Here is a 27,635-nt window from a genome sequence, read left to right on the forward strand (position 1 = left end):
TTGGTGCAAGTACTTCAGGTAATCCAAAACCCCTCAAAGCCCATTAGAAGCCAAAATAAGAAACTGGCAAGTAATATTGATAGGGACAGGTGCAGTATGAGGTACAGGTGTAACATGTTGTTTTTGCTGGTGCTCTGTGATGTCCAAGAGCCCTTGTAGTTCCCAAGGAATCCCTCTACAAATCTGGTTTGTTAGTGCTGATGTTTCCACCATTCTGAAGTGTTTTCTCTCACATTAGAAGAGTTGCGCTCTTGAGAGACATGACTCCATTTTTATGTAAGACTGCACATGCATCATCTGAAGTTGAAATAGTATTTATAGCATACTGGGTTTCTAAAACATACTGCTGTTACGGTATCAGCATTTTGTTAAGGACTGGGAAAAAACCTGAGATCATAGTTAATAATCTAGTTCACAGGCAACAATATGTACATCATTGAATCTGTTTCTGGTTTTACAGCAAAGTTTTCTATTTTTTCCCCTTCCATTCTTAGACGACTGTTCTGGAATCTTAATCTCTTGACTGCAAATAAAGTCTTAAGAGGAGTCTTAGGTGACATTTAATTCAGCTTAAAGTGCAGTCTAATATGAAAAATATGCACTCTTGTTTAAAAGCCAGTCAAGGTGCAACTTCTGTGTTTTTCTCAAATTCTTTTTCTCCTATGAGAACATGTGCTTTCAAGTATCTGAATGAATTCAGCAAGAAGTTTCAGCTCAGACTGTTTCTGGCAGCCTACGAATTCTAGTACTTGAAAATAATTATTAGAATTTACTGTTTACTTACAGGATACCTTAAGTTTCTTACTTGGTTAAGGCACCCAAGGGAGCAAGAATTCTTAGTCATTGTCGGAAGTTGAGGACTAATTTCTTGGCTTTAGTAGGAAGACGTATTTTCCCTGTCCCTCAACATTTCTGAAATCTGAAAATTAAAAGTGGTAGAAATTGCAACACTGCAGGGGGCTGGTCATGTCAGATTTGAACGCAGAGCATAAAGGAAAGAGCTCTGAACCGAAGTGCTGTATTGTTAGAGATCCTCTGTGGCTGCCCTGGGAAACCATTTCTTGTGTTAGGAGAGATGTTTGATCCCCTCCAGTGTGTTGGCATAAGGGCAAAAGCAATTCCAGGCAGAAGGAACTTGTTTGGGATGTGGTGGCTTTCTAGACATAAAGCTGGCTGCAGTGTGTTCATTTATATTGTATTTTTAATATCATCTGGCTAGACTGTGGAATAGACCTCTGAAAAGGGGTGTATGAGCTGGCATTGCTTACACAGTAGTTGTGTTTCTTGGGCAGTATTGGCATCATCGAGTGTAGGAGACAGCTAAGTGTAGTCTGTGAAGACAGATTTCTTCTGTCTTAAATCAGAAAGTGATTCAAAATACCAAACTGAAGAATGCACCTTTTTAATTAATTATAAATTTTAGATGCCTTAAGTTGTGCTCTGTATGTTTGCTTGTGCTTGTTTCCCCCTCCTTCCTCTGATTTCTGTAGAGCGCTAGAAGAATGTGTAAAATACCCTTTGAACCCTTGGAGCAGTACCACCAACTGTAAGCTTAACCAAGGCCATAATATAACCCATGTGGAACAATCTGCAAGAAAGAGTAAAATCTTGTCCCTTTTGGATTTAAGTCTTTCTTGTCTGCAAACCAGAGAGAGGGCAAAAGAATCAACAAAACTTAGCTTACCTATCAATATGGAACTAAATTAAGAAGATGGCCCATGTCACCACCTCCTGCTCCTTGTATCTGACCATCCTCTTTAGTTGCTTATCTGGAGATGAAGAAACGTGTCTATACTTCTGTAAGAACACACTCCTTGGGGAAAAATCAAGGCTCATGTTGCGTGAATTTTCTTATTTGATGTGGTACATTTGGTGGAAAATTAATTGTATTAGATTAAATAAATGTGTATTTAGCAGTGGTTCAGAAATGTGGATTTTAATCATAAAAAGTTTAAAGTACCTCTGATGAACTTCAAACCTTAACTTGTTAGCAGAGCTTGAATTTATGGTATCCGTAATTGCAGCCAGCATGAAACCCTCTCTGTAAGGAATGGATGGAGGCAGGTAACAAGACCCAGAAGCAACTTGGTAACGAATTCACCGAGCCTCAGTTCTTGCCTTCATCAATCTCTTTGGAATAAAATGTGTTTCTATCCCACTAAGTTGGAAACAAATGCCTCTGAAAACACTGCAGCCTTTTTGTGAGTTAATGCTGTATTCCAGTAAAGATGCGACTGCATTTCCTGAAAGAGTAGATGGGCTACTGCTGAGCTACCTATTTTGATACCTGTACCAGTAAAGGTCACATAGCTGCAGAAGGCTTATTTGAGGTAAAAGTACAGCTGTAACAGCAAGCATTGAAGAATGGAGGTGGTGGGATATACCAGAGTTACCTAGATCAGTGTCAACGCATGTTAAAGTTGGTTTACAGTGTTTCTCAGGCTGGCAGATGAGTGAAAGTTGTTGTTAAGTAGAAGTATTTTTTTAATATCTGGAATTGTTTTTTTTCAAATGTAGAACATTGTGGTCAAGACAAAAAGAATCATGAAGTCTCGCAAATGGTTCTCCCTTTTTCTAGTATCTTTGACTCTCTTCATTAATTTTAGTCAAATTTCATATGGAGAAATATGAAGATGTGAATGCACACATCACAGGAAGAAAGTGCCTCTGATGTCAGCTGCAGTGTCAGCCCATTCCTTACCAATGCCAGGGAGAGTGATAGAGAAGTGGTGTAGTGCTGGGTATGTGCTTCAAGCAGAGGCTGGAAGAGACTATAACTGCAAGCAGAAATCCATTTGGAACTCTTCACCCACCAGCTTTTTTTATGTAACTCTGCTTGTGTACCCCTTTGTGGGAAAGCAAGTATCTTGCTTGTAATCTCACAGCTGTTTTATGTACATGAGAGGGCTTAACATAACAAAAATCACCAGATGGGAAGATACAATGACTAGAGTTGCTAGTCTGCAAGAGCTTTTTCTAGTGTCCCTTGTAGCAGGGGTGGGTGAAGAAGCATTATAGGAATGTATCATTGTTTCTCATTGTAATAAATAACTGATTCTGTACTAAAGAAAAGCAAGGTTCTACTTCATAAGGAAACAGATGTGAATAGTTCTTTCATAAGAGTAAAATACAACAGATTCCTATTTCAGAAACTAATAATTCAGCTTATTCAAATCATGTTTTCAATTTACTGGCAGCAAAATGTGGTGGCACTTAGTCCAATGAAACAAATTAATTAAAAGAATATCTTAAGCATGGTTCATTGACACAAGGACTTTATCAGATAAAAAATCACAAGCCTGTCATAAAGTGATGGCACTTTAAACCTCTTGATTAAAAAAAAAAATCATACTATTCTTACAGAGGTCACTTGTGTATTATGGAATGCTTCCTAATTCTATTACATTAGTAAATTGAATTAAGTGCTTTAATTCAAATATTGTGCTCAGGCTACTTATTTAATAAGCTGAATACTATTGTCCAATAACAGTATCAGTTGTGAGGGAGTTTATCATGTCTCCTTCACATTGTCAAGCTAAAGGAATTGCTGCTTTTTATCTCTAGATACCAGCTGCCAACAAATCTCTAGATTAATTTATGCTTTTTTTTTTTTTTTTTTAAATTCTGGTGTCGAATATACTTACCTATAATAGCAACATGCATTAGCCCAGCAACACCTTTGGCTGTCCTGGCTAATGTGTGTTGTTTGCACGATGTTTTCTTCTTCCCCAGTACCATCCATCTCTTTGCTAGGAATTCTTTTTCCCCCTGAACAGCCACTCCAGTGAACTTTGGAAACCTCATTCCTTCCCAGCTGTAAAAATCTGCATTCTCCAAAAGGACTTGGCATACACTTTCATAATAGACTGGTCTTGTTGATCTCCTCATTGCCTGGTTCTTCTCTTTTTCCCTGTAATCTGCCTTGATTAGTCTGGCAAAAAATTCTAGAATTTGCTCTTTGTCGTTTTTATTTTTGTGGGAGGAAACTATGTGAGAAAGCTGTTCAAGAAATAAAAGTGGAAGCTTTGCTACAATTGTTTCTGTAGCTGTGACACCGTGACAGCCATCAAGAATCTCCAGAAAGCATGTATCTGACCTACTTTCGTGGTTGTCCAGCACAATAAACCTGTCTTCTATGTCTCTCTACCATGTGAAATTTCTATCTTAGCAAATCAGTAACGCTTTTATTAAAGAATTATTCACTTTCTTAGAAGTACCAGGATTGTTGATATTGGCAAGATCATAAAATGGTGTGGGAGTGGGATTATCCACAAGGAATTCAAGTGAGTAATGAATCTTCTGCCTATGTGTCTCAGAGAATTTAGCGGTGTAGAATTTAGGTACTGCAAGGACCTGACTGTAGTCAGCACCAGCCTCTCTGCCTGTCCTCCAGCCAGAGCTTTTATCTTCCCCCTGTCCCCATGTACCTCCAGTTCTTCCACTCCAGCTCCTTGCTCCAGTCTCCCCCATCAGCTCAGTCTCTCTCACCTCACTCTGCATCCCCAGTGGTGTTCCCAGACCTGGCACCTGGTGCTGCAAAGCCAAGAGTCAGAGCTGTAGAGCCTCCAAGCAAGGCGCTTCCTGACAGAGCCCCAGTGGTGCAGAGGGACCTGTCCGAATTCACTACCTGCATATTGGCATGTCTCTACCTGGCATGGGCAAACTGATGCTGCTTTCTAAATATTGTAACTTGCTGTGATTTGGGCAAATTGACAAGAATGCCAAAAGAAGCACTGCTGATGCCATTTCAGCCAAATTGCCAAGTGGTAGTTTAAAACCTGCCCATCTTGGAGCTTTTCTAGAAAAAAAAGACTTTTGGCTTATCACATTCAAAACAATATATTTTCCAAATCCTATTCTCAGAAACAGCTAAGCCATTTTACCTAGAATTTTTTCTCAAGTGATTCTGCTTCAGGCTTGGAAAATTTCAGTATGAACTGCTGCTTGCATAACATCCTCTCCCCCTAAACTGGCACGTGACATACATGCACAGACACCATAACACAAAATCCTGACACCATGTAAGCAGCTAAGCTTGCCAGCCTATACTTCATGTATCTACAAAGTATCAAAACACAGTGTTTATATTCAAGTTGATTATGTTTATTTTTTTAGTATCTAGCATTTATGGATGAGAAAAGTCAGACAAAAATGCATATGGTGTTGTATTCTCTGTTACGAGATTTCTGTTTCAATTTGTCTTTGTTAACCGCTGATAATTCATCAGCAGGGCAAAGTTTAGCAGCAGTAATACCCCACAGCCACATTACAAGATCAGCCTTTGGGAATTTCATCCTACTTTAACTTCATTCCTTTACTGGGGCTCTCTCTTTGCATTCCATAGAGCCACACCTGAATAAATTATTTTACCCCTGTTTTCTCTTCCAGGATTTCAGCTAGGAAGTACCTTTTTTGGTCTCACTACTTCTCTCCATCACCCGTGTATTATAAGGATTTCTGCAGTTTGTGTTTGAATGTGTGCCTCTTTTCTGTCATGGCAGTTAGATAAAATATCATTAAAGTCAAAGCCCTAACCTCCTCTAGCTCAAATTAATCCTAATACATCTTAATGAATCAAGTGCCTCTGATCAGCCGAGGTAGATCGATTACAACATATCTTCTGCCAAGGGTAATATTAAGCAGAGCCACTTAAAAAGCCCTTATGACAGTTTAGTATAGCTAAACTGTCAGAGGTGGCTTGCAGCTGGCTACAACTCTCAGACTGCTGTAGGACCAGTTTATAGGAAAGTCTGTCTCTCTACAAGAGGTGAACCTCCGACTCCTCTGAAAATGCTGCACCACTTCAGCAGGGAAAGGTAAGGAGGTACATGGATAAAACCACTTGTGCAGATCCCTTTTCTTTTATTCTGCATAATTGGAATTTGAGACTGAGAGATGGCACAAGACTTTTCAGTGCTTTCATTACAATGATGCATTCAGGCCTGAGAAAAATTAGGACTAATGTATACAAAACACCTGGTAAGCTATTTTTTGTCAGTCTTTTAAATATTAACCCATTTTATATTTATTGTATATAAAAGCCCCTTGGATTAGAGACAGGAAATTGAAAACTTTGAGCAAAATTTTACTTTGATCTCAGCAAACTGAATTCTTAACACTCACATACATTTTACATGGGTTTGTATCTCCATAAGTGGCTGTAAGTGCTAACAAACAACATTTTCAACGCACCAAAACAGTCCCAGTTAATTACAGTATGTAAATAACCAGGATAATACACATAATAATTCATGTAACAAGATAGGCTATAACTCTTTAGTTGCAATAACTTTGCTTATAATTATTTAAAGGGCAGCCCTGATGTTAATTTTTTATGCTATGCATAAATTGCTTATGTGAATAGCTAAAAAACTTGTAAAAATATAAAAAAAAAAAAAAAGAAATGCTTTGCTGATCTCTTATGAAGTAAAAAGATTAGTCTGTATGTCCTTCTCTCCTTGCATTTCTCTCATCAGGAACAAATAGAGACTGGGAGGTTTTTTGCTGTCAGGTTAAAGGACAACAGTGAGATACTGACAGCACAACACACCAAACTAAAGCACTACCAGCCTCACAGTGAAAGATAAAATTCAGTTTTCTAGCTCACTCCAGTTTCACTGTGCCTATTTAGGGAGCCAAAACCCAACACAGTTTAATGTTCTGAGATGAAAATAGAAGCAGATAAAAAGAAATTAGATGTACAAGAATGGGGAGTGAACCACAGTTTGAGATTATACGTGTTTTCAAGGGCAAAAAAATTGTATTACTGTGTGTGTCATAACAAGAACCTCCTGGTCAGTGCTTAGTCTGCCATACACTGGCCTGTCTAAAAGGGCCAGAATGAGGCAGAGCATGAGGCTCATATGGCAGATGATACCATTGTCTCAGTAAATCTCATCTTTCTGGAAAACCTTTCTTGCCATGACACTTGGAGCTGCTTGCTGTTAATAAGGTAAGGCAAGATTATTTTCTGTTTCTGCAGTTTGGCACTACAATAATAATTTTTTAATTACCAAAGATGGAAGATGTTCCTGAGCTTTGAGGATGGAGGATCTGATTTGTATCTGAACAGACAAGTCCCATATGCAGTTATCTCCCTTTGACATGTCCTTCCTATCTCCACCCAGAGAGTGCTTCTTCCTCATTTCTCTTTGACACAGTCAGAATTTAGCTTGCACAATCCCCAGGCCTGAACTTCTTCCTCTGTTAGATTTGGGGGCTTTATTATTTGCTACATACTTGTGGTCTTAGAAAATGGTGACTGTTATTGATGCTGAAACCAGCTCTGGAAAGATGCCTGCCTGCCTGTGGGTGACGGGAAGAGGCAGAGAAGGGCTGTGTGATGTAAAATGGAGGTCATGGTCTCCCTGAATTTCTCATCAAAATAGTATGAACTAGTACATATAAACAGGCCTCACTGCTGCAAATTCTTGCTGAATGAGCACCAGCTTCCTTGCCTGTCTTTTCCTGCTGCCCTGATTTACTTATTGCTCATGTCTCAGTCAGTGCTTCCCTCTCAGTCCTCTCTTTCCCATGTGCCTGTGACACCAGGACATGGCTTCATTGCCTCCACCCGTTCAGCACAGTTCCAGCAGCAGCACCTTCCCTGGAAAACTGTGAATGTATCACACCCACATACAGCAACCATGAAAGAGACTCTCAGCATGGCCAGGACTGTCTGTGCCTGAGCTGCAGGGTGCCTGATGCCACCAGCATCTGTCAAGGAGCCACCCTGCGTGGCCAGTGAGGCATTAGCATTTGCCTGGTGCAGTGTGACTGTGCTGTGCAGCTCATGTCCCCCACAGCACAGTCAGAGCCAGCCTCTGCTGGGTGGGTGCTGCCTTAGCAGGTCCCAGGTTCATGTGGTCATCTTTGGCCAAAGCAGCAAAGAGCAAATATCTTATGTGAAACCCCTTACAAAGCCTTCCTTTAACTCATGTAAGACTTCTGAAAAAGTCTTTACCTGAAAAAACAAACTCGTTTGCTAACCCAGGAGCCATGCCCTATACCTTCCATAATTTTTTTTATCAGAGCTGTCCCTCTCATTCTCTAAAACCATCCAGAGGGAATGGTACAGAAGGAGCAAGACATCTCCCAAGTGAGCCAACTTAGGTATGCATATACAGCCTACTTACTGCAACCCCAGAAGCAGTGATGCAGCTTCAAGAAAGTCTAGTTATGAAAGGTGTGGGAAGAGATAAAGACAAACTTGGTGAGTCACAGGAGAATGCCAGGGGCAGAGCCTGCATTCAGGACTCGGAATCCTGTACTCCCACCTGTAAACCTGATAATAGGTAAGAAAGAAGGAAGTGATTGATAATTAAAATAATTATGGAATAAATTAAGATAATTACTCTCCTTATTTATCTTCTAAAGTGTTGTCCAAAACTGGAATCTCGGGATTCCAGGCCCTCTGGTTTTGTGCCACCCTATAAAATAAGAGTCCCTATCATTAGGTCTTCTTGGGAGAGAGTTATAATTTGTGACACTGTCCACTTGTGCAGAGTGCAGCTCCTCAGCTGGGAGAAAGCATCAAAATGGGAAAAGGGAGTAGTGAAACAATGACAAACCAGCTCTTTCTACACTCCATATACATTCCAGACATTTTGCAGCTCTTCCTTGGGTCAGTCTCAGGTCAGTCTCAGTGAGGCAGAAGCAGCAGTTTGCTATCCCCCAAGGGCCTACGTGGGGCAGAGAGGCTGCGAAACATCGAGTGAGGACGGCGAACCTGCCGGCCTTGCCAGGAGGTGAGGGATGTGAGAGTTTGGGGATCCACAAAGAAAGCTGTGGCAGAAGGTAGAAGATGGATGGTGATAACATAACTGCAGCTTCTGCATTCCTGGTGACATCCTGCCTCCCCCATCCCACAAAGCCCCATCTGGGGTTGGTGCTGTACTCCTGGGGTTCCTCTGCTTTTTTCAGCTGTACACAGCACTATTACAGCTGGTCCAAATGGAAGTTTTTAGCCTGTTTAGTTTCTGCTGCTTGGCTGAGGGGTTTAGCAGTGGTGCCTGTGGTTGTGTCTCTAGTTCCTGGAAAATCTAGGATTTCCAGATGGTTCCCCACACAGATATGTGGAAGGCTCATGACTGGGTTTGCACAATCAGATGTGCTTAGGCCACTGTAACTTCATCTTACAGAAATAATATCTATGTCAGTATTGTATCAAGGGTGCTGGCTGGCACCTGCACCTTGTGTGCAGGATGGAGAAAGGAGGCCCTTTCTCTCCCATCCCTGCCAGCAGTGCCTGTGCCAGTCTCCTAGGGGTATTTCAGGTTTCCAGCACTAAATGACCTGCCCTACATGGCACAAGCAGTCAAAATACACCAAGTGGAGTCCCAGAGGTTTGCAGGGATCTCTGCCACTAATTAAGGAATAGAAAGAACTGAAAAATACATTAGAGAAAGGAATAAACAAAAGAATTGTGGGGAGTCAAAGAGAAGATAAGGGAAATATAGGTAGTACATCCCACGTTTGCAAGAAGAAATCCAGAGCTCTCACTACCACAAAATAATACAGTGTAAGCCTACGCAGTTACTGCTGATGGTTAAATAACTTCAACAAACATCTTCTGGACTTCACATACACAGCTCAAATTGTGCAAAGGCAGGAGTGACTCCAGACTTTAGTTTTCTCACTTGTTTTAGGTTAAATTAAAAGTCTGACTGCAGTCAAGAAGAGCATCCTCTGGGTAAGAAGCATATAAAAACTGCTAAATGGTCCATCACTAACAAGAAATTTGTGTGACTGGAGCAGCCATGGGTGTCACAATGACATTTTCTCCATTTATTTTTCTGCATTTTTGCCTTTAGAACCTGGGTAATTGGGGTGTGAAGTTTCCTACCAGAGCAAAAACCTGATGGGAAGGTCTGTGTTGTTAGACTCACATGTAAGCACCATGTGAAGCTGACAAGATGCTAGAGACAGCCTAATTAGCAAAACTTTTGTATTGTTAATACTTCCAGTGATTCATAAATTATTGATAGCACTCCTGAATGCATGGTGGCCAGGAGGGAGGCCACTTCACCCACAAGGAATGCACTAATGAAAGGACGCAATAGAATTTCATAGTCAGAGAAGTTCCCTGGAAGAGCAAGAGCTACGCTTTTCCTATTGGAATTGAATGGCAAGAACAAAAACAGGTGGGAGCACTGGAAGAAAATCTCACTTGAACAAAAGGAGGGAGACAAGGCTGGGTTGGGCATGCTGGATCTGACTGGGCTATGAAACAGGGATGAGGGTTAGGGGTAGACTCCCAGAGCTCAGCTGCAGGCTGGGTGGTCCCTGTCAGAGCAGTAGCATTCAGCATTAGGCTGCTATTAACTGAGTCATTCTTTAATTTATGGGGCAAGATAGGCCCCAAAAGCCCTAAATGACAACTCAGTAATAACCAGGAGTCCGGCACACCCTAAACTGTATTTTGATTTCCTCTTTTGTGACTCAAGAATGCAGCTGCCTCCTTTGCCTCCTTGGAATAATAGTAAAACACAAGCTCTTGCATTTAAGCCTGTCAGGTGTTCACGGTGAATTCATGCTGGAGCAACAAATGTGAAATGCATGTCTGATCTGCTGGGAGCATGGGCTCTGAACAGGCATCTTCTCGGGGCTATCAGCAGCCTGAGTGAGACCTGAAACCCACATGAGCTGGCACTTGTGTCTCACCTAGCTCCCGGCTTCCCTAATTTGATGCAGATGAGTAGCATTCCTGAAGTCATCTGGCTACTCACCTGAGCTTATGAGCTGAGCAGCACAGGCAGGATCATCTGCTCCCACCTGTGCTTCCTCAACTTGGGTTTCAGAGTCAGCTCAACTTGTGCAAACCCACTGACGTGCCCCAAAGGACAGAAACTGAAAAACGTGGTGAGGGTTTTTCAGACAATAGTGTGAGTTTTAATCTAATTTAATATATCCATGTTTAATGATGAAAACTAAGCAGCAGAGGGGTTATGTGCTGCTCAGATTTATGCATGCATTATAATTAGAAAATTAGTATGTACTGTACTTGTGAATTCAGCCAACAGAAGAAAACAGCTTGGATATATGCAACAATGACATGTATCCACTCGTATGTCAAAGCATAGGGGGTTTGTTTTTTGTTTTTCTTTTTGCTCCTTAGTCTTGCTAAAATTTTGGATGTAATATTTTTATTTTCACTAGAGCAGTTTAAGATAAAGTAAAGCTTTTTTCTTTTTAACAACATATTTGCACAAAGTTAGAATGTGAGCAATGATCAGGTTTAATGTTTAAAAAAAGAGAAAGACTTAGGGTGGTTTCTTTCTAACCGGCTTCTAGCAGGTAGCAGTTCTGCAAGTGTAGTGAAATTAGTGTTTATAAATGTTACTATAGTAACTGTATCTGTAGCCACAAGCTGGTAGACTTAAATTTCTGGTTATCTGGTGAGCATCAAGGTATAATGGAAAAAAAGAGACATGGTATTGTAAGGCAGCCATGCTCTTGAGGACTCAAGAAAAAACTGCAGTAAAATTATTTGCTTCCTGACAACTTTCATCTTTGATTTTACTTTAATGGAAGTAATAAGTTTTCAGGCTTTTAAGATTCCTAAAGAATAAGGTTGTTCACCTAGGCTGTGATCCTGAGAGCATTCACCTGTGCAGCTTCAGACATAAATGCCCACCGAGTGACCTCAATGCACATCAGTGGAGTTATTCACCTGTGTGAAAGCAGTAAACGTATTTTCAGTATAAAAACTGTAATTCATTACATGCAAGTGTTCAAACTTAATGCTGGATTAAATATCATTATCTACCTGGTTAAAGGAGAATTTGGTGATTTGAGGAAAAAAAAAAAAGGAAAAACATACAGGGGAATGTAAAGGTACATCAACTCCCAAGAAAACTAGGAGGCTATATTAAGTAGTCCATTGCAGCCAGAGTGTTGCTCCAGAAGGGCTCTTTGCTTTTAACATTTGCTCTGCCGAGGAGGAGTCGTGGGAAAGCTGAAAGCGAAACTAAGCAAGAACAGTTTCATTTTCAAGTCCGAAAGCAGAAACCCAACCGGCATAAAGAAAATGCAAGCAAAGAGCTTCTTAGGGGCTGCTAACATACAGCGGCTATTTGCTATATTAAAACGGGATTTGGACACGTACCACAAAAATTTAAAAATAAAAGACTAATATAATTATCTCCTAAATTCCAGAAAAATTGGATTTTTGTATCATGATTAATTTCCTATTAATCTTGAGGCTGCTACCGCCAAGGGCAGTGGCTCCTCCACCTTAACCAGTCCGTCTTAAAGCGCCGGGGATGGCAGCAGCCATCTTACGGGTCGCTGTCACAGCTGCTGGGAAGCCCGAAGCCAGCCCCGGCCTCCGCCGCGGATTCCCGGGGGTACCCCGGCTCCGGCGAGTCCGCGGCGGAGTCCGGGGAACAGGTCTGACCCCCACCCCCATCAATACCCTGTCGATTTTAAAACCTCAGCAAAATAAAAATATAAATAAGTAAATAGGGAAAAACAACAGATCCCCTTACCTCATTTTATTCCATTCTGGTTTCCTATCATTTCATGAATATGTCAACTCGCTGTATAAGATCATGCTTGAAAATATCCCCAGGAGCTGCGGAGGGAAGAAGGACACCGCAGTGTGTGTTTGGGGGGAAGGGTGTCACCCACCCTTCCCCCCACATTTTAATTCGCATCAACCTAGAGTTATTTTTGCTTTCCCCATGCACGGTGCAAAGGCCCTGTGCCTGCAAGAGGTCTTTCTGCGCTAGGACTTCCCTCCAAACTCATACTGCTTCTTTGATAGTTTAGCTTCACACATCAAAGAACCGTAAATCCCACGCAAACGCCCAGCCTCAATCCCAACCCTTTAAACCGTGGTGCCGTAGTACGGAATTGCCATTTGTGGTTTCTCACGGCTCAACCGCGGTTTTACATACGTGCAACGGGGCAGAACCGCCTCACACCCGGTGCACTTGCTGCTGTGCATGGAGTGCGCTCTCTGGAGCAGGGCCATTTCCTTAATTTAACTTTCAATTAAAGCGTAATCCCTCTAAGGTATAAACTGACCCGCTCTCAACACTTGTTTCTCGACACAACAAAAAACCAAGCCCCAGAACCATGACACGAGAAACTGAGCAGAGTTTTTGAATTAGCCGGTATTTCAAACATACCCGTACTTTTACATTCAATTAGAAATCATCTGGGGGAAAAGACTGAACGCTTCAAATGTGGCCGCAGAGTACACGGTGTGGGAAAGCAATGGTTAAGCCAAACAAAGTAGCGGCACTCCGAGGAGCCACAGCGGCTGCGGCAGCACCGCGACCTCACCGAGGTTCGGGACCGTTTGACACCGCCAGGGATGCCGCCTCTTTTTAGGGCAACTTTCCGCGCAGCCTCCCGGAGGGCCGGGCAACCTCCATAGCGAGTGCCGCCGCCGCCGCCCTTCCCGCGGGGGCGCCGCCCGCCCCGCGCAGCCCCCGCGCAGGGAGGCGGGCGGCGGGCGCGCCCTTGCGGTGCGCAGCGGCGGGAGGCGGGTGCCGGCCCCCCCACCCCCGCCGGCGGGGCAGGAGCCGCCCGCGGAGCGGCGGATCCCTCCTCCCGCCCCCCCGGGGAGCAGCCGGCGGCGGCGGCGGAGCGGTGAAGGGGAGGGTCTAAGGCCGGGCGCACCGCGCCGCGCCGGCTGGCCGGACGGACGGGCGGCTGCCGCCGCGCCGCGGGCATGGCGGAGCCTGGCGGCGGCGGGGCCGGGGCGGCGGGCGGCGGCGGGCCGCAGCAGGGCTCCCCGGCCGCCGCGGGGGTGGCCGCCGGGGGGCCGCTCCGCAGCGCCGCCGAGAATCCCGGGGGGCCCGGCTCGGCGCGCACCGCCGGGAAGAAGGCGCAGCTGCGCGCCGCGCCGCGGGCCAAGAAGCTGGAGAAGCTGGGCGTCTACTCCGCCTGCAAGGTACCCGGCCGGGCGGCCGCGGGAGCCCCCCCGCCCACGGAGGGTGGGGATTGACGGGAGGGGAGGGAGGAAGGGAGGGAGGCGGTGGGGAAGGGCTGTGCCCTGCCGGGCGCGGGGGCGGCTCGGCTGCCGCCCGGCGCTGCCCGAGGAAGCGGAGGCTACCGCGGTGCCGGTGGATCCTGCTCCCCCTGGAGCTTTCTGGCCGGTGGTCGCAAAAATTAAACCCGCGCGCACCGAAAGGGGACCGCGCGGGTAGCGCCGCCTCCCTCCCGCCCGGGGAGCTGCCCGTCCCGGCGCCGCCGCTCCCGCTGCCCGCCGCTCCGTCAGTCCCTCTGCGGGAGGCGGTGGCGGGCGGGGCGGCTCCCGGTGCCGGCGGTGAGCGCTGAGTTAGCAGCGTTCCCCGTGTAAACATCCCGGGCGGGGAATGGGGCACCCCTCTGCTCCGCCCGGAGGTCGCGGCCTCGGCCCTGGGCGGAGGCTGCTCCCGCCCGGCCCTGGCGGCGGTCTCGCAGCCCGGAGCTGTTGACACCGCTGAAGCCGCTGCTCCAAGCCCGAGCTGCCACTGTCGCCAGCAGCTCTGGCAGAGGAGCGAAGGGGCGCGGCCTCCGCGTTTGTAAAAGTTGTGTTCTCGGCGGTCACGTAGCGCCAAGCCGGTGTCCGGTGTGTGGTGCCCGAGCGGACGGCAGGGTCCCCTGTCCACCTGTACCCTGCCCCAGCGGGGCTCTCTGCTCCCTGTCTGCCCGGCGCTCGCATTTAGAAGTGCTGCTCCTGGTTTCCCATCACAAGCACTTTCTGTCCACCTGCGATTTTCTTCTTGGTGGGAGAAGCAGGACTCGCCTGTTTATTGTAGACGGAGGGAGCTCGGTCAGAGCTGTCGCTCCCGCCTTTAGAGCTCTGGCCGCGGGCATTGTCCCCCGTGCTCAGAGCACGGGCCGCTGGCTGCGCTGCTGCTGTCAAGGCAATTTCTGGATGCACAGCGGGGCTGACATATTTAGATTGGCAGTGCTGATGTCAGATTCTCTAGTAATGCTTTCATCTTTGAGAGTAGCTGTTTGTGAAAAAAGTGCATCTTATTTTCTCTGTTCTCCTGCTTTGGCAGATGTTAAGTTAAAGGCCAAGCTAACAAACGAGACGAAGCATCATTGCACAATAGCTCTGTAGACCTGGCTGGTGGTGCAAGGAGATGTAGCTGTATGCTGAGGGCATGGCGCAATGCTGCCATGGGAGGGCAAATTGCAGAAGCCACACGTTGCAATGTCTTGGCTGTTTCTACATGTGCAGGCACCTGCACTTCAGCTTTGGTGCATGCACGGGACAGTGCGAGGTTACGCTGGTGCCAATAAGGTTAAAGAGCAGCTGCTGTACTCGAACTTTGCAACACTAACTATGGGCAGAGTGATATGGTTTGAAGCTTTCCCAGTGATAATTCCCCTTTGCACCCCCATATTTTAATGTTACCAAGACTTGCTAATAAATGAAGCTGGTTGTGAAGTGGGTAAATTTTTCATGGGTTGTTAGGGAAGTGTGTGTGTGTGTGTGTGTGTGTGTGTTTGAATTGCTTTTTTCTTTCCTGATTGGTGTTTTTTTTTTCCCCTCTGATGCACCACCAGATGATGTTTTTGAGGGTGAAAGCATTCTCCTGTGCTGTAGAGAAGCTTTGTCTCCTCTGAAAGCCTTTGCTTTTTTGGGGGTTCACCAGCCTCTCTCTTGCAGGTGCTTTGTGGTAAGGGGGATGAGCACTATTTGGGAGGGCACACTGTGGCCTGCTGTCAGCTCCTCTTTCTCTCTTGCAGGACTCTGGTCATGGGGTACAGAGCAGGAGCAGCTCCTGTTGTCAGTGCTCTGCTGGATGTCCTTGCTGGCCTTCATCTGTGACAAATCTTAGATGTATGTCCCATTGGTACTGCAATGATGAATGGAGCAGGACCCATGGTCAGGGAGTCTTTGTCCTGCCAGGATGTAGGCACAGTTCCAGCACTAAATACTGCGCTGTGTTCAGATTAAAATTGCTGTTCGACTTCTCTACAGTATTTCAGTGGCAGGCAGCTTTTTTTTAGATCTCAGAGCAAAAGCAAGTAAGCAGACTGGAAGCTTGTCGCAAGCTTCTCCTGCGGGATAAGGTGGGAAGGATGGTGCAGGGTAGAAGAATGTTTTATTTTTCTTCCTGAACACCTGGCAGATGCTCCAGAAGAACGCTTCTTGGCTTGTAACATTAGTAGTTTGCTGGAAACTGTAGCCTGGAGAAGCTGGTTTGTCAACTGTAGCAGTGCAGTATGTAACTTTAAACTTTTTCTTACTTTGGCTTGCAACTTTTCTTCCATTGATTTTGCATTTGTGGATGTGAGTGCAAAAGAGTGAGAGAAGGCAAACACTCGCACCGTCTCTGCAGGGGACTTCTCATTCAGGTAGTGATTATACGTGGATCTTATGTAAATCTAAAATAAGCTGTGCAAGTTGAAATGCTAAAATATGTAACAGCATCTTTAACGTCAATCACCTTCTCCCACATGAGTTTCATTGCAAAATTCAGCCTGCAGAATTTATTAGGAGCTTAACCTCAGAGATGTTTGGAGTAACAGCCAGGGAGCGACCTGTCTGCTAGGAATGAAGTCAGAACACACGAAGGTGGAGAGGTCAGTGACTGTGCAGAGGGTAAATCTCACTGGTGACAGCAGAAATTCTGAGCAGGGGAGACTAAAAGGCACTGCTCTGGGGCAGGGTGCTTGGTCCCCAGGAAGGACCTCCTCGTCCTTCTTTACAACCCATCCCTTTTCATCATGGGAAACGTGGACAAAGGCTGCTGGTAAATATATATTTGGTGTGCAGGTATCCTGAGCAGAGTGAGCCTGAAGTTTAGGGAGCTGAGACTAGACAAATGTGGAGTTTGGGTGTTTTCCTGATAAAAGAGCTGGACAGGAGAGTTGTAGCTGTTGAGCTGCTCCACTTGACTTGTTCTTCTGTGAGAAAAGTCTGGGTGGAAGGCATAGAACAAGCTCTTCTTAGTTAAACCCTTCTTAAAAGCCCAAGTCTGAAGGAGGAGGGTGGCATTCTGAACAAGATATATAAGAGGAGTTGGTACAGTTTTCAGGACTTTTGGAGGTACACAGTAGTGCTGTGTGCTGTGAGGGATTCTGTATTTGGCACTTGCTGTATCTGTGTGTATGAATGGCTGCATACATCATTTTGGTTTTGTCCACTGTGAAATTGAGCATTAGGCATGTGAGCTTGCAGCATTTTATATAAAAGCAGCACTGTGTGACTTACACACATAAATATATTTAATGAAGATGTAGGAGGAAGCCTCCTCTGCATTTTTTTCCCTATTGGTTTACAATATGTGAAAATACAACTTTCTCTCCCGTCTCACTGGGAGCTTTTTTGGTAAATAAGGGGAAATATGTACTATTTTAGTATACTAGGTTTTCTGTAAACTTGTTTATTTTTCATTATGCATATCTTACAGTCATGCCTGGGTGTTTACAGATATAATTAGAGCCCAGTAGCCTAAAGCACTTACACAAAGAATAATACCTCCTTGAAGAAAAGCTTTTTGCTTTAGATAAGCAAAGTAGATAGAGTGAGAAAGGTTGTGGTGAGATGACATGGCCAAGGCCCTGCAGCAGGTGAGCAATGGGCAGATGTGAAAGTAAAATCCCAGCTCTGAGCTCCAGACCAGCTGCTGATTCTTTCTTGAAGCACTTCTTCCCATTTCTCATTCTAGAGTGACCTCTAATTTCCCCACACATAAAAAAAAAAAAAAAAAAAAAAAAAAGTTCAGAAGGTAAACTTGTACCACCTTTTCCATAATAAAATATGATTTTATAAGACAGATTAAGAAGAGGCCAATATGGCCCTGTTACTGCTGTGCTCTATACAGTGGGAGTACAGCTCTTTGAAGCTCAACTTGAAATTTATTAAGATTGTTTTCTGCAGAAGTGTATAGGAGACAAAGAAGTCATCTAACGCTTTCTTATCACTTTCATTGTGGAGTGAATCTGTTTTATAATGTCTTACAGGCCCAATTAAAGCATCTTCCTTTAAATAGAAAATCTACCATTAACTTTTCAAGGTAGGAACTGGTGCTTATTATTAATAAAAGCTTTATATGGTAGCCTACTTCTCTTCTGTAAGTGAAACTGGAAAGTACAGGGAATAAAATAATTGGATCAATCAATAAATGAAGAACATGCCCTTTCAGCTACCCATTAAACTGCTTATTTTGTATTGTTGAAGTTAAATGGGTCAGCTAATTTCCTGATACATATGAGTGGCTCTTTGAGTAGTGTCCAGCTGTCTGGTTCTTGGGTACTGGACATATGAGTAGGAAAAATACGATTTAATTTCGTCAATGTATTTATTATCATTTATGTGATACTCTTTGATAAAGTCATTCCTGCTGCCGGCAGGAAAAAGCTTGTAGAGTATTTTACTCAGCTTTTGTGTTGGGAGGAAGAAGATGTTTTCTAGAGTAATTATACTTGCTGGAAATAGAGAAGATCTGTAATGTTCTGTGTATGATCTGTTGAGCTTGTTTTGCATCTCAATTACCAAATAGGGTAACCTGTATGATTTTTAGCTGGAAAGAAAAATCCTGCACAACAGCTATTTGAAATTCAGATTTAGAAGTGTTGTGGTCTTTTACCTTAAAATTAAGTTAGCTTGAAGTTTGCACATCTGAGGATTATTTCACTATCCAAAAAGGGGAGGGATATTTTAGTCTATAGGTTATTGTAATATTCTTCATTTATTCTTTATTATTTGGACTAATAGCTGAAGCTTACCTAAAAGGGGCTGCGATATGTGCAGTATTGTAATTTTTAGGTGCTTCCTTTTAAAATACAATACTGAAAATTTTTTGTTAAAACATGCTATATTTTTTCACTGTCCATATTTGATCTATCAGTGTATTCAGTATTCTAAAGGAAACGATAACTTTAGTTTTCCTAGAGTTATGGTTTTCATTGCCCAGAGCTACTGGACAGTTTGATTTCTCCCATTGTAACACTCTACCAAACATGGAAGGAGTTAAAAAGAAAATTGAAATTGTGTCATGTACATAATTTCTGCAATGGGGTTGTTTTTTGCTTGTTTTGTAGTTGGCTTTTTTTTTGTTTGTTTGTTTGTTTGTTTGAGAGGAGGAGGCAGGCAACAGCATGTACTTGTGTTTTCTTTTATTGCAGTCCTCCAATTTTATTAAAACCCAGAAATGAAGGTGTGGTGTTCATGATCCCTGGGCCTGCAAAGATGACGGTCATTATTTTTCAGGCCTCATTAGGGTAGAAGTCCCCATCGTTCTACAGTGGATTTATCGAAGCTCTGCAGATGCCCCAGAAAACAAGGCTTCAAGGACTGGATGTGCTATTTCAAATACTTTTCCTTCCTTCCCTCAAAACTGTTTTGATCTTACATTAAGTTTTTGCAGAGGTGAAGTCATACTTTATTTTCTAATGAAAAGCAGATGAGTGACATTAAAAAAAAAAGAACAAAAGGAAAAAGCTGAAGATAGTCAAAGAAAGGATTGAATGAGCAAAATGCTGTGGAACATTTAAAACAACTCAGCAGTTTAAGCCACTGAGGAATGCACATTGCATATTCACTGCAAAATACTTGCACTGTCAACATCTACAATGCAAGCTGTTTTAAAGAGGACCTTTTTAGGTTCTGTTTCGCCTTGGTTAACAGAATATTTATGCTGATTCTGGTGTTTTATTGAGATTAACCAAAAAAACCCCACCCTAGTGGTTGGTTGGTTAAGGTCTCTAGAATAATTCAAACAATACCAATTAACAGCTGTTGCAAAAAGATCTGGCAAGGAAATACCAACAAGAGCAGAAAAAAATTGCCATTGAGCATGCGGGTTTTATTCTTCTGTGGGTGGGTTGATATTTATTTTTGTCAGTTTAACTGAGCTGTTATCACGATTTGTACATCTGTTTGCATCTTTGCTGTTAATTATGGTGTGACACTAAAGTTTGCATAGTTACTCACTGTTTATAGTTTTTTGGCTTGATAGTAAACATTGTTTGGTGAGCTTCTGTGACATACTGCTTCCACTCAGAGAAGAAAAAACTCAAAAAGCTTGTGCCTATTTTTAGGAGGGAGTTCTGGATATGCTTTATTGTGGCATGATTTAAGGCAATAAATAATAAGCATGGTGATATGTCAGTAATTTACAGTGTCGAACATTTGTCCAGACAGCTTCATGGGAAGGGTCAAATCTTACTTCCCTAAAATATTCAATCTTTTTTTGTTTGACAACTCCTTCACAATTGTCTCTTGCATTTTGTTTGTCAATAATCTCATTTTCAGACTTTTTCTTTTTTTTGTTGACAGTTTCTTTAGCCTCATATTAAATGCAAAAAAAAATTCATGGCAACATTGCCTTTCTCACAAAACAAATGTGTATAGCTTATTTGGCACTGGTTTTGCATTGGGAAGTTAATTGAAAATAAGGGGTTTTGTGTCATCTCCCAGATGTCCAGAGTCCTTGCACCAAGGCAGTCTGTGCTTTGCAGGTATCCTTCAATCTCTGACCCTTCAAGTCCATTTAGCTTGGAGGGCCTGTAGGGCTGGATGAAAAACACAACTGGCTCAATGCCTGTGAAACTGCAAGAGACGGTTTCTGCCATAAAATTATACTTCAGTTCTCTGCCAATCATATTACTCACAAAAAACACGATAGGAAAAGAACATAAACTTCACCATAAATCTTTTCAGATTGTGTTTTATGAGACTTAGAAAAAAAATTGTTTTCCTCTTCCCCTCATTTCATCCTGAAGCCGCACTGATTTCACTTTATAAATGCATGGGTTGGCAGGCAGTCTGCACCCACTCAGTTAGTTTGGAGAGCCAGGAGGTTCAGGCCATGCAGGTTGTCCCTTTTTCAAGGGAAATATGTGGAGATGGTTTTGCTGGGCACTTGCAAGTGGATTTCTCAGTCACCCCTGTGCCTACAGAAAATGCTACTCACAGCCCTTGGTGGCTGCCAGACCGCCCTGGGCCAGGCAGAGGCCGTGGCACCCAGGGCCAGGAGCCCAGCTGGATAAATGCTTAAGCCTCAGAGATGGTAAAAACATCATGTGGTGCTCAGCAAACTGCAGGCAGCAGTTTTCTTGGTTCTCAGGTTACTGAATATTGAAATGAGTTTAAAAGAACAATTTACCAGCCATTTACAAAGTTGTCAGTGTTAGGAGCTGTCAAGCTGTGATCCTTTCTACTTCTCCTGGGCTCTTCTTCCATAGGTAGGATGGGATTTGGAAACTTAAAAGGAAAATGAAATAGGTTCCTGAAATAGATCACACTAAATGCATGCAGAATCAGTTTTGAAAAATGATACATTAGTGCTGCATATATTACCATCACAATTTTTCCTACAAAGATTGTTTCAGCCATAAATATTATGCAGCAATTGGCATATTTTCCTCACTGAGGTCTCGGCAGTGCAATTTCATGAGTATCTTTTTACAACCCGGTGCACAGATATCTCTGAAGAGTAGAAAAGTAGGCTTTCTTTCCAATTAGATCTTCAAATAGGAGTATGAATGATGTTAGAATAACCAAGATCTTTTGGACATGCAGAAGAAAATCCCCTCCTGTGAAGCTGCTCTTTGGATAACTGGAATTGGAACTTTGATCTTCTAATTATTTGAGACACGATTACCAAAGTCACAACCTCTCCCTTCATGGTCTTCCCTTTTAGCTGCATTCTCTTGGTGGTTGTTTCACACTCAGTGAGCGTAAGTAAACTTCCTAGGGAAGCAGGAGGTTGCAGTGGAAGTGTCACTGTCTTTGGCATCTGTTGCGTTTGTGGCCAAAGGTTCCTTGCCTTAAACAGCCTTCTCCAGTAGTGCATTTATTGTTTGGTTATTTCAGCATTAGTTAACCCTGCCTGGGTTGTCATGGGCTTAGTTTCAGCTGTGTGATTCCTTGGTGCCAGTGTAGCTGATGAGCAGAGACAAACGTGTTGCCTGTTAGATAACCTGTTTATGTTTAAATAATTAAATCTGTCTCGGTGGCAGGATCTGTAAATGTTGATTTACTATAAATATTTGAATACTTTTTTCAGTAGAGTGAGGGCTGTCTGTAAAGGAGCTAGGCAGGGTTTGTTATATATTCTGCTTACCAAACTGTATTAATCTCTCTGTTTGGGATACTCTTCTGTTTCTGATAATTTCCAGAAAATAAGGGTTAGTAATGCGGTAGATAAATATGCAAACGAAACAACAGCAAAACTCCCCAACTCCTTCCTCTCATCACCATCCCCCGCCCATAAAAAAAGAGAAAAAAGCAACCTGTAATTCTTTTTATTGCTTTTGAAATAAGGTATGTCCAGCAAGTTCCTGTGTTCTATGGTGTTGATCGATATCCCTTTGCTTCGATTTCAGGCCGAGGAATCCTGTAAATGCAATGGCTGGAAGAACCCGAACCCGCCTCCCACGCCGCCGCGGGCCGAGCTGCAGCAGGCGGCGGTCAGCCTGGCCGAGCCCTGCCGCAGCTGCAGCCACGCGCTGGGTGAGCTTCTTCCTCCTCCTCCTCCTCCTCCTCCCCCTCCTCCTCCCCCCGCACTCCGGGCACCCTCGCCCCAACATTTCACGTCAAGGCCTGGAAATGGAAGTTATGATTAGGTGTAAATGTCAATAGCTTCGATTAGAATATGTTTAATATTTTAAAGATCTGTTTAATGTGGAAATATCCTAAAATTAGTTTTAAAGAAATCCAGCTAAGGTGCAACTTCTAACAACACCTACATTAAAAGTTGTTAAAGTGCAAAAGCACCATTAAGCTACCCGTAACAATTTTAATACTTTGTGTTACTATGCCTTAACCTTACGTAGCTTTATCTGCCAGCTGCCTTCGTTACAAGGCGAATGACTCTCTCCTGTAGGCTGTATTACGTTTCCTTACTTTAGAACAAAGTATAAAATATCCTTGAACATCTCTAAAACAGGTACACCTACCTGCAAAAAGAACTGTGCCTTTTCTGAGTCACAGAAAATAGAACTAGGGTTGTACATCTTAGCACGGTCTGAGTTATTGTGCAGACAGCTTGCATGTCTTGGGAGCAACTGCTTGAAATCCACTGTTAAATACTGTTGTGGCTCTTGGTTTTGTTTTTCAGACTTAGAATAAATAACAATTTGTTACCCACATAGCCTGAAAAACAGTGCTGAATCACTGTATTATTATTTTAAGAATTTATACTTACTCAAAATAAAGCTGATGACTGTTTCTGTATATATCAGAATCACAGAACAGTTTGAGTTGGAAGTGACCTTTTAAAGATCATCTAGTTCAGCCCCCCCTAGAGTCAGCAGGGGTACTTTCTGTTAGATCACATTGCTCTGAGCCCCGACCAACTCTAACTTGGATGTTTCCAGGGATGGGGAATCCATCACCTCTCTGGTCAACTTCTTCCAGTATTCTACCACCCTCATTGTAAAAAAACCTTTTTCTGATATCTAATCTAAACCAATCTAAAGCCACCACCCCTTGTGCTGTTACTACATGTCCTTGAAAAAGTCCCTTTGGCTTTCTTGTGGGCCACCTTTGGGTCCTAGAAGGCTGCTTTAATATCTCCCTGGAGCCTTCTCTAGTCTAAACAACCTCACACTCTCAGCCTGACTTCATAGGAGAGGTGCTCCAGCCCTCAGATCACCTTCACTGCCCTCCTCTCAACTTGCTCCGTCATAGATCCACGTCCTTCTTAGCAAGTACGGAATAAAAATTCAGCTAAAATAAAATTCAGAACTAATTTAAAATAAGCACTTACTATTTCATTTCTGTTGCTGCCTAAAACTTAGGACAATGAAATGAAAAAAAAAGAAAAGAGAAATTTCAAACCTTCACAATAGATAATTTATTATTTTACCTTTGAAAAAAAGATTGTACTTTGAATGAAATACTTTTTTTTTTTTTTAATTTTTTTTTTTTTTTATGGCATTTATTTCTATTTCTGCTCTCTTCTTTTTTTATGCTCTCATTACATGTAATTTATTTCTGGGCTTTTCAGCCAGATTTTTCCCTGATATTCCAAATCTCTGGTTTGCTTGCAGGAGAAGATTAACAAATGCATAGTATCACAGAAAATTCAGTCACTTTAGCCAAGTTAGTTTCAACTTTTCATCACACAGCTTCTCTGTGCTGCTTCTGTTTGTGCAGTTAGGGTGGCTTGTGTTACCCATCCCTTTCAATCCTGGCCTTTGAAGAAATAGCTTTTTCTTTCCTTTTTTTCTTTTTTAAACTTGCAAGATTTGCCTGTCAGTTCTCTGTTCTTCAGCAGAATTTGTGGATGCTTTGTATTTTGTAGAAAAACTCAGCTCTTCTAAAAGCTGGGCCTAGTTTTGGTCTATTAAAAAATATTAAATCATTCTTTAGCTAGGGAACCACGGAAAACCAGAACTAACAAGCAAAATAGTAAAACCAGCAAAAGTATTCTCTGAAGAAACTGTATTTTTATTTATTGTTTTTTTTCAGAAAAGACTTCTGACTGCAGCTAATGAGGAAGACGTTTCATTTAAAATAACTCAAATGAGTTGCTGTGTGCTGTGTGCTGGAAAAATATGTCTTTCAGCTGTGTTTTCCAAAATAATTTTCCTATTCATCTCTTCTAAATTAGTGTGTTTCTGCTGAATACCTTTAAAACCAGATTTACCACAAGGTGTGTGGGCTTCACATTAGATGTGCTGCTTTTTCTTCTCAGAAAGCCATTGAAGTAGCAATATAGAAATGTGCTACTTAAAGCTGTACATGATGTAAAAATGTAGGATTTCTTTTTTTTTCCTCTCTCTTTTTTTTCTTTTCTGAATTTATTTATTTCATCCAGAGGTAATCCTACATACTATCTTGCTTGAGATGTCTCTTTTTGGGGGTGTTGTTTTATCTTCAAGCCAGTGCAGCTTTTGGTGCATAAATCTATTTGATTGTGTGTATTATTGTCTACTTATCTAAAACATATATATTAATCCTTTTGGTGCTCAGCTCCCACAGTTTGGCTCAATGTGGTTGTTTTAATGAATATTTCTTTTATTTGGGTGATACATTTCCTAACACTGTGACTGGATTAGATGCTGGGACAATTCACTGTCCACCAGCCACAAGACCAGGTATTGCATAGTCAGAGGCTCTTTTCTATTTGATTGTTTCTCCTGTGTTGCAGGGTGCATTTTTTTTAATTGGTAAACACTGTCAGTCTTGAATTACTTTTAAAAGTAGTTAATTACTGTGCTAATACACCGTATACACATTCAGTCTCTTTTTTTCCCCCCCATCACTGTCTTTGATTCCTGCTATGCACCTTCGTATAGCATATTTGAGTATTTCTTGGTTTTAGTGTTTTGAGATAGGCTGGACACATTCCTCGTTATTCTGTTTTTTCACTGTTCCTAATTTGTGCACTCCAGTGCTTGCTTGCTGAAGTTGCAGGTCTTCCTGTCACTGAGCCTTGTTCTTTCTGCTTGCTCTTTCGTGCATGCTCTAGCAACCTATACATGTGATATTTCATTTTTTCTTTCAGGCATAACAGCAACTGAGGAAGGGTGTACCAGTTGGGCAGTGCATTGACTGTAGAGTGTAACTCTAGTCAAGAGTGAATGCAGTATTTGATGTCATTGTACCAAAGCTTTAATTTTAATAAAATGCTTACTAGCAGCCACAGAGTTTGGGAATGGGCTGTGAGCGTCTGAAGAAAGATAGTTAGTTGGCTTGGTATAAACATTGGTGTCCCTTTGGCAAATACATGCTGTTAATACACTTACCTTTTAGACTCACAGCATGGATAATAATTCTCTAGTTTAATAAAATGTTTAAACACCACTAAGTAGTCAAGGTTCAGTATTGTTATGGAAACTGCATAGAAATGGCTTCTTATGCTGATGTTTTATTCATTTGTTGAAGGCAAGGTTTCTTTGGTAGTTATCAGTTTCTAATGCAAAGCTCATCTAGAAGGATATTTATTACTTGCAAATGATCAAGACAGACTGCTGGGAATATTAACCCTTCATACCTGTCTTAAGGACAGAAGTTAAATGATTTTATTCTGCACAGAATATCCTCAGTATTGGCCACATGATGGCCATGTGCCTAAGACACTATATTATAAATTTTCATTTAAGTGGAAACAGTTGCTGACATATTTTTAAAGTTCCGCATTACAGTGTACTTTTTACTTGAAGCCCAATAAAGACATTGAATTTAAATGTTTTGGTGTCATACTAAACTTCTCAAAACAAACCATCTTTGCAGCCTGGCCAATAAATGTGGTCATTTTCAAGTAAAGTGTTATTTTTTTCTCACTAGTTCCCCAACTAAGGAGTCAGATTTCCACTGAAAAAATATGTTAATCTTAAGAAAAAAAATGTTAAAAATCTTAAAAAAAAATGTTAATCTTATCTATATTTACTTAAGAAGTAAATATATATTTACTTAATAAGTAAATATAGATAAAATTTATTAAAATATAAAAAGCGAATATGTCCAAACTTAAAAGTATTTTTCTCTTTCTTTGAAAGGATATTTTCTTGTACTTTCAGAGGAAAGGATACACATATCATCTACACTGGCCTGGAGTCAGCAAATATCTTCTTTCTGGGAGTTGACTTTTTGTGTTACACTGCCTTCCTTCTTCCCGGGGCCAGTTGTTCAAACCCGCTTGAAATGAATGTCCTATTTTACAGGGAGAAACAGGGAGAAGCTTTTGAAAATTACAGATGTGGAACTGTATTTACCTTTGGAGATGATAAAAGGGAGTTTGTCACTTGGAAATGAACAAATGAGCATGTATAGTCTGCAAAATCTCTGTTAATATAGTGTGCACAAAGCACAGTTTGACCTTACATGATATGAAAGCAAGGGGCTTAGCCAATAATGCCCAGTTTAAAACAAAAAGGCAATTTTTGGAACTGAGTCTTTTTCACTCTTCCCAAAATAAGGTGCTGCTTATATCTGGATTACGTAATTTATGGAAATTCTGGATTTATTTTCTCAAGTCAAGAAACCTTGTCTCAAATACATAGCTCTAGGACAAAAATGTATGTAGTTAGCTATATACTGCAACATATTAATACAAGCAGGACTCGTGTAGTCAGCCTTAAGTGTTAACGGATGATGTGATTCCAACCAGCTGCCATTCCTCTGCTGTGGAAGTTGCCACCCCTGGTCAACCTTTACAAACTGCTCTGATGCTCAGAGGTTTCAGTTACCTCTGATAAGATGTGTTCTGTTTAAGCAGGTTATTACAGGATGAGTGCCTTTACAGTTAAGGCTTAGTTGGAGTTCTCCTGGGCTCTAGTTGTGCAGTGGGTTCTCTCAGTAGCCTTTTACAAGTTTGGGTTTTTATTTTGTTTAGCTGCTCATGTTTCTCACCTGGAGAATGTGTCTGAAGAAGAAATGAACAGGCTCCTGGGGATTGTATTGGATGTGGAATATCTGTTCACCTGTGTCCACAAAGAAGAAGATGCAGACACCAAGCAAGTTTATTTCTACCTGTTCAAAGTAAGCTGAACTTGTGGAGTATCGTCTCAGATTTTTCACTTTCTCACACATAAGCCAATTTGATTGCCACTTGGGCGTACATTGACTTTATCTGCCGAGACAGTTTTTCTCTAGGATGATGCTCTACTGAGTAACTGTGGGCTGGATGTTCTAGTATTTGCAATGTACTGATTCTTATTCCAAAAGTCATCCAGATGATCGAGGAACTGACCCTGAGTCCCATGTATAAACTGCAGCCTCCTTC

General features: G+C 42.3%; 2 protein-coding genes and 1 long non-coding RNA gene across 3 annotated transcripts in view; 1 reads left to right on the top strand and 2 right to left on the bottom strand.

Moving 5' to 3' along the window:
- Nucleotides 1-3,585: 3,585 nt before the first annotated feature.
- On the bottom strand, nucleotides 3,586-4,335 carry PP2D1 (protein phosphatase 2C like domain containing 1; the record flags this gene model as incomplete). The annotated part of the gene is given in 5 exon segments (XM_053971272.1): nucleotides 3,586-3,699; nucleotides 3,701-3,827; nucleotides 3,829-3,865; nucleotides 3,868-3,897; nucleotides 3,900-4,335. Coding segments are annotated over 5 exon segments (744 nt in total), but the record flags the coding sequence as incomplete, so codon positions are not given.
- A 119-nt stretch (nucleotides 4,336-4,454) lies between these two features.
- LOC128804111 (uncharacterized) lies at nucleotides 4,455-12,826 on the bottom strand. Its single transcript, XR_008435939.1, has 3 exons — nucleotides 12,489-12,826; nucleotides 11,581-11,671; nucleotides 4,455-4,533 (listed from the first exon to the last, which is right to left on the bottom strand). It is a non-coding gene; the product is annotated as an uncharacterized LOC128804111 (long non-coding RNA).
- An 855-nt stretch (nucleotides 12,827-13,681) lies between these two features.
- The window catches only part of KAT2B (lysine acetyltransferase 2B), a 40,714-nt gene continuing 26,760 nt past the window's right edge, over nucleotides 13,682-27,635 (top strand). The window contains exons 1-3 of the mRNA XM_053983276.1: nucleotides 13,682-13,903; nucleotides 22,288-22,414; nucleotides 27,246-27,391. Of these exons, the coding sequence (XP_053839251.1) occupies nucleotides 13,682-13,903; nucleotides 22,288-22,414; nucleotides 27,246-27,391 (495 nt within the window). The remainder of the gene's footprint in view (nucleotides 13,904-22,287; nucleotides 22,415-27,245; nucleotides 27,392-27,635) is intronic.

The sequence above is a fragment of the Vidua macroura genome, chromosome 1, assembly GCF_024509145.1.
Source record: "Vidua macroura isolate BioBank_ID:100142 chromosome 1, ASM2450914v1, whole genome shotgun sequence".
In the NCBI taxonomy this organism is placed as follows: domain Eukaryota; kingdom Metazoa; phylum Chordata; class Aves; order Passeriformes; family Viduidae; genus Vidua; species Vidua macroura.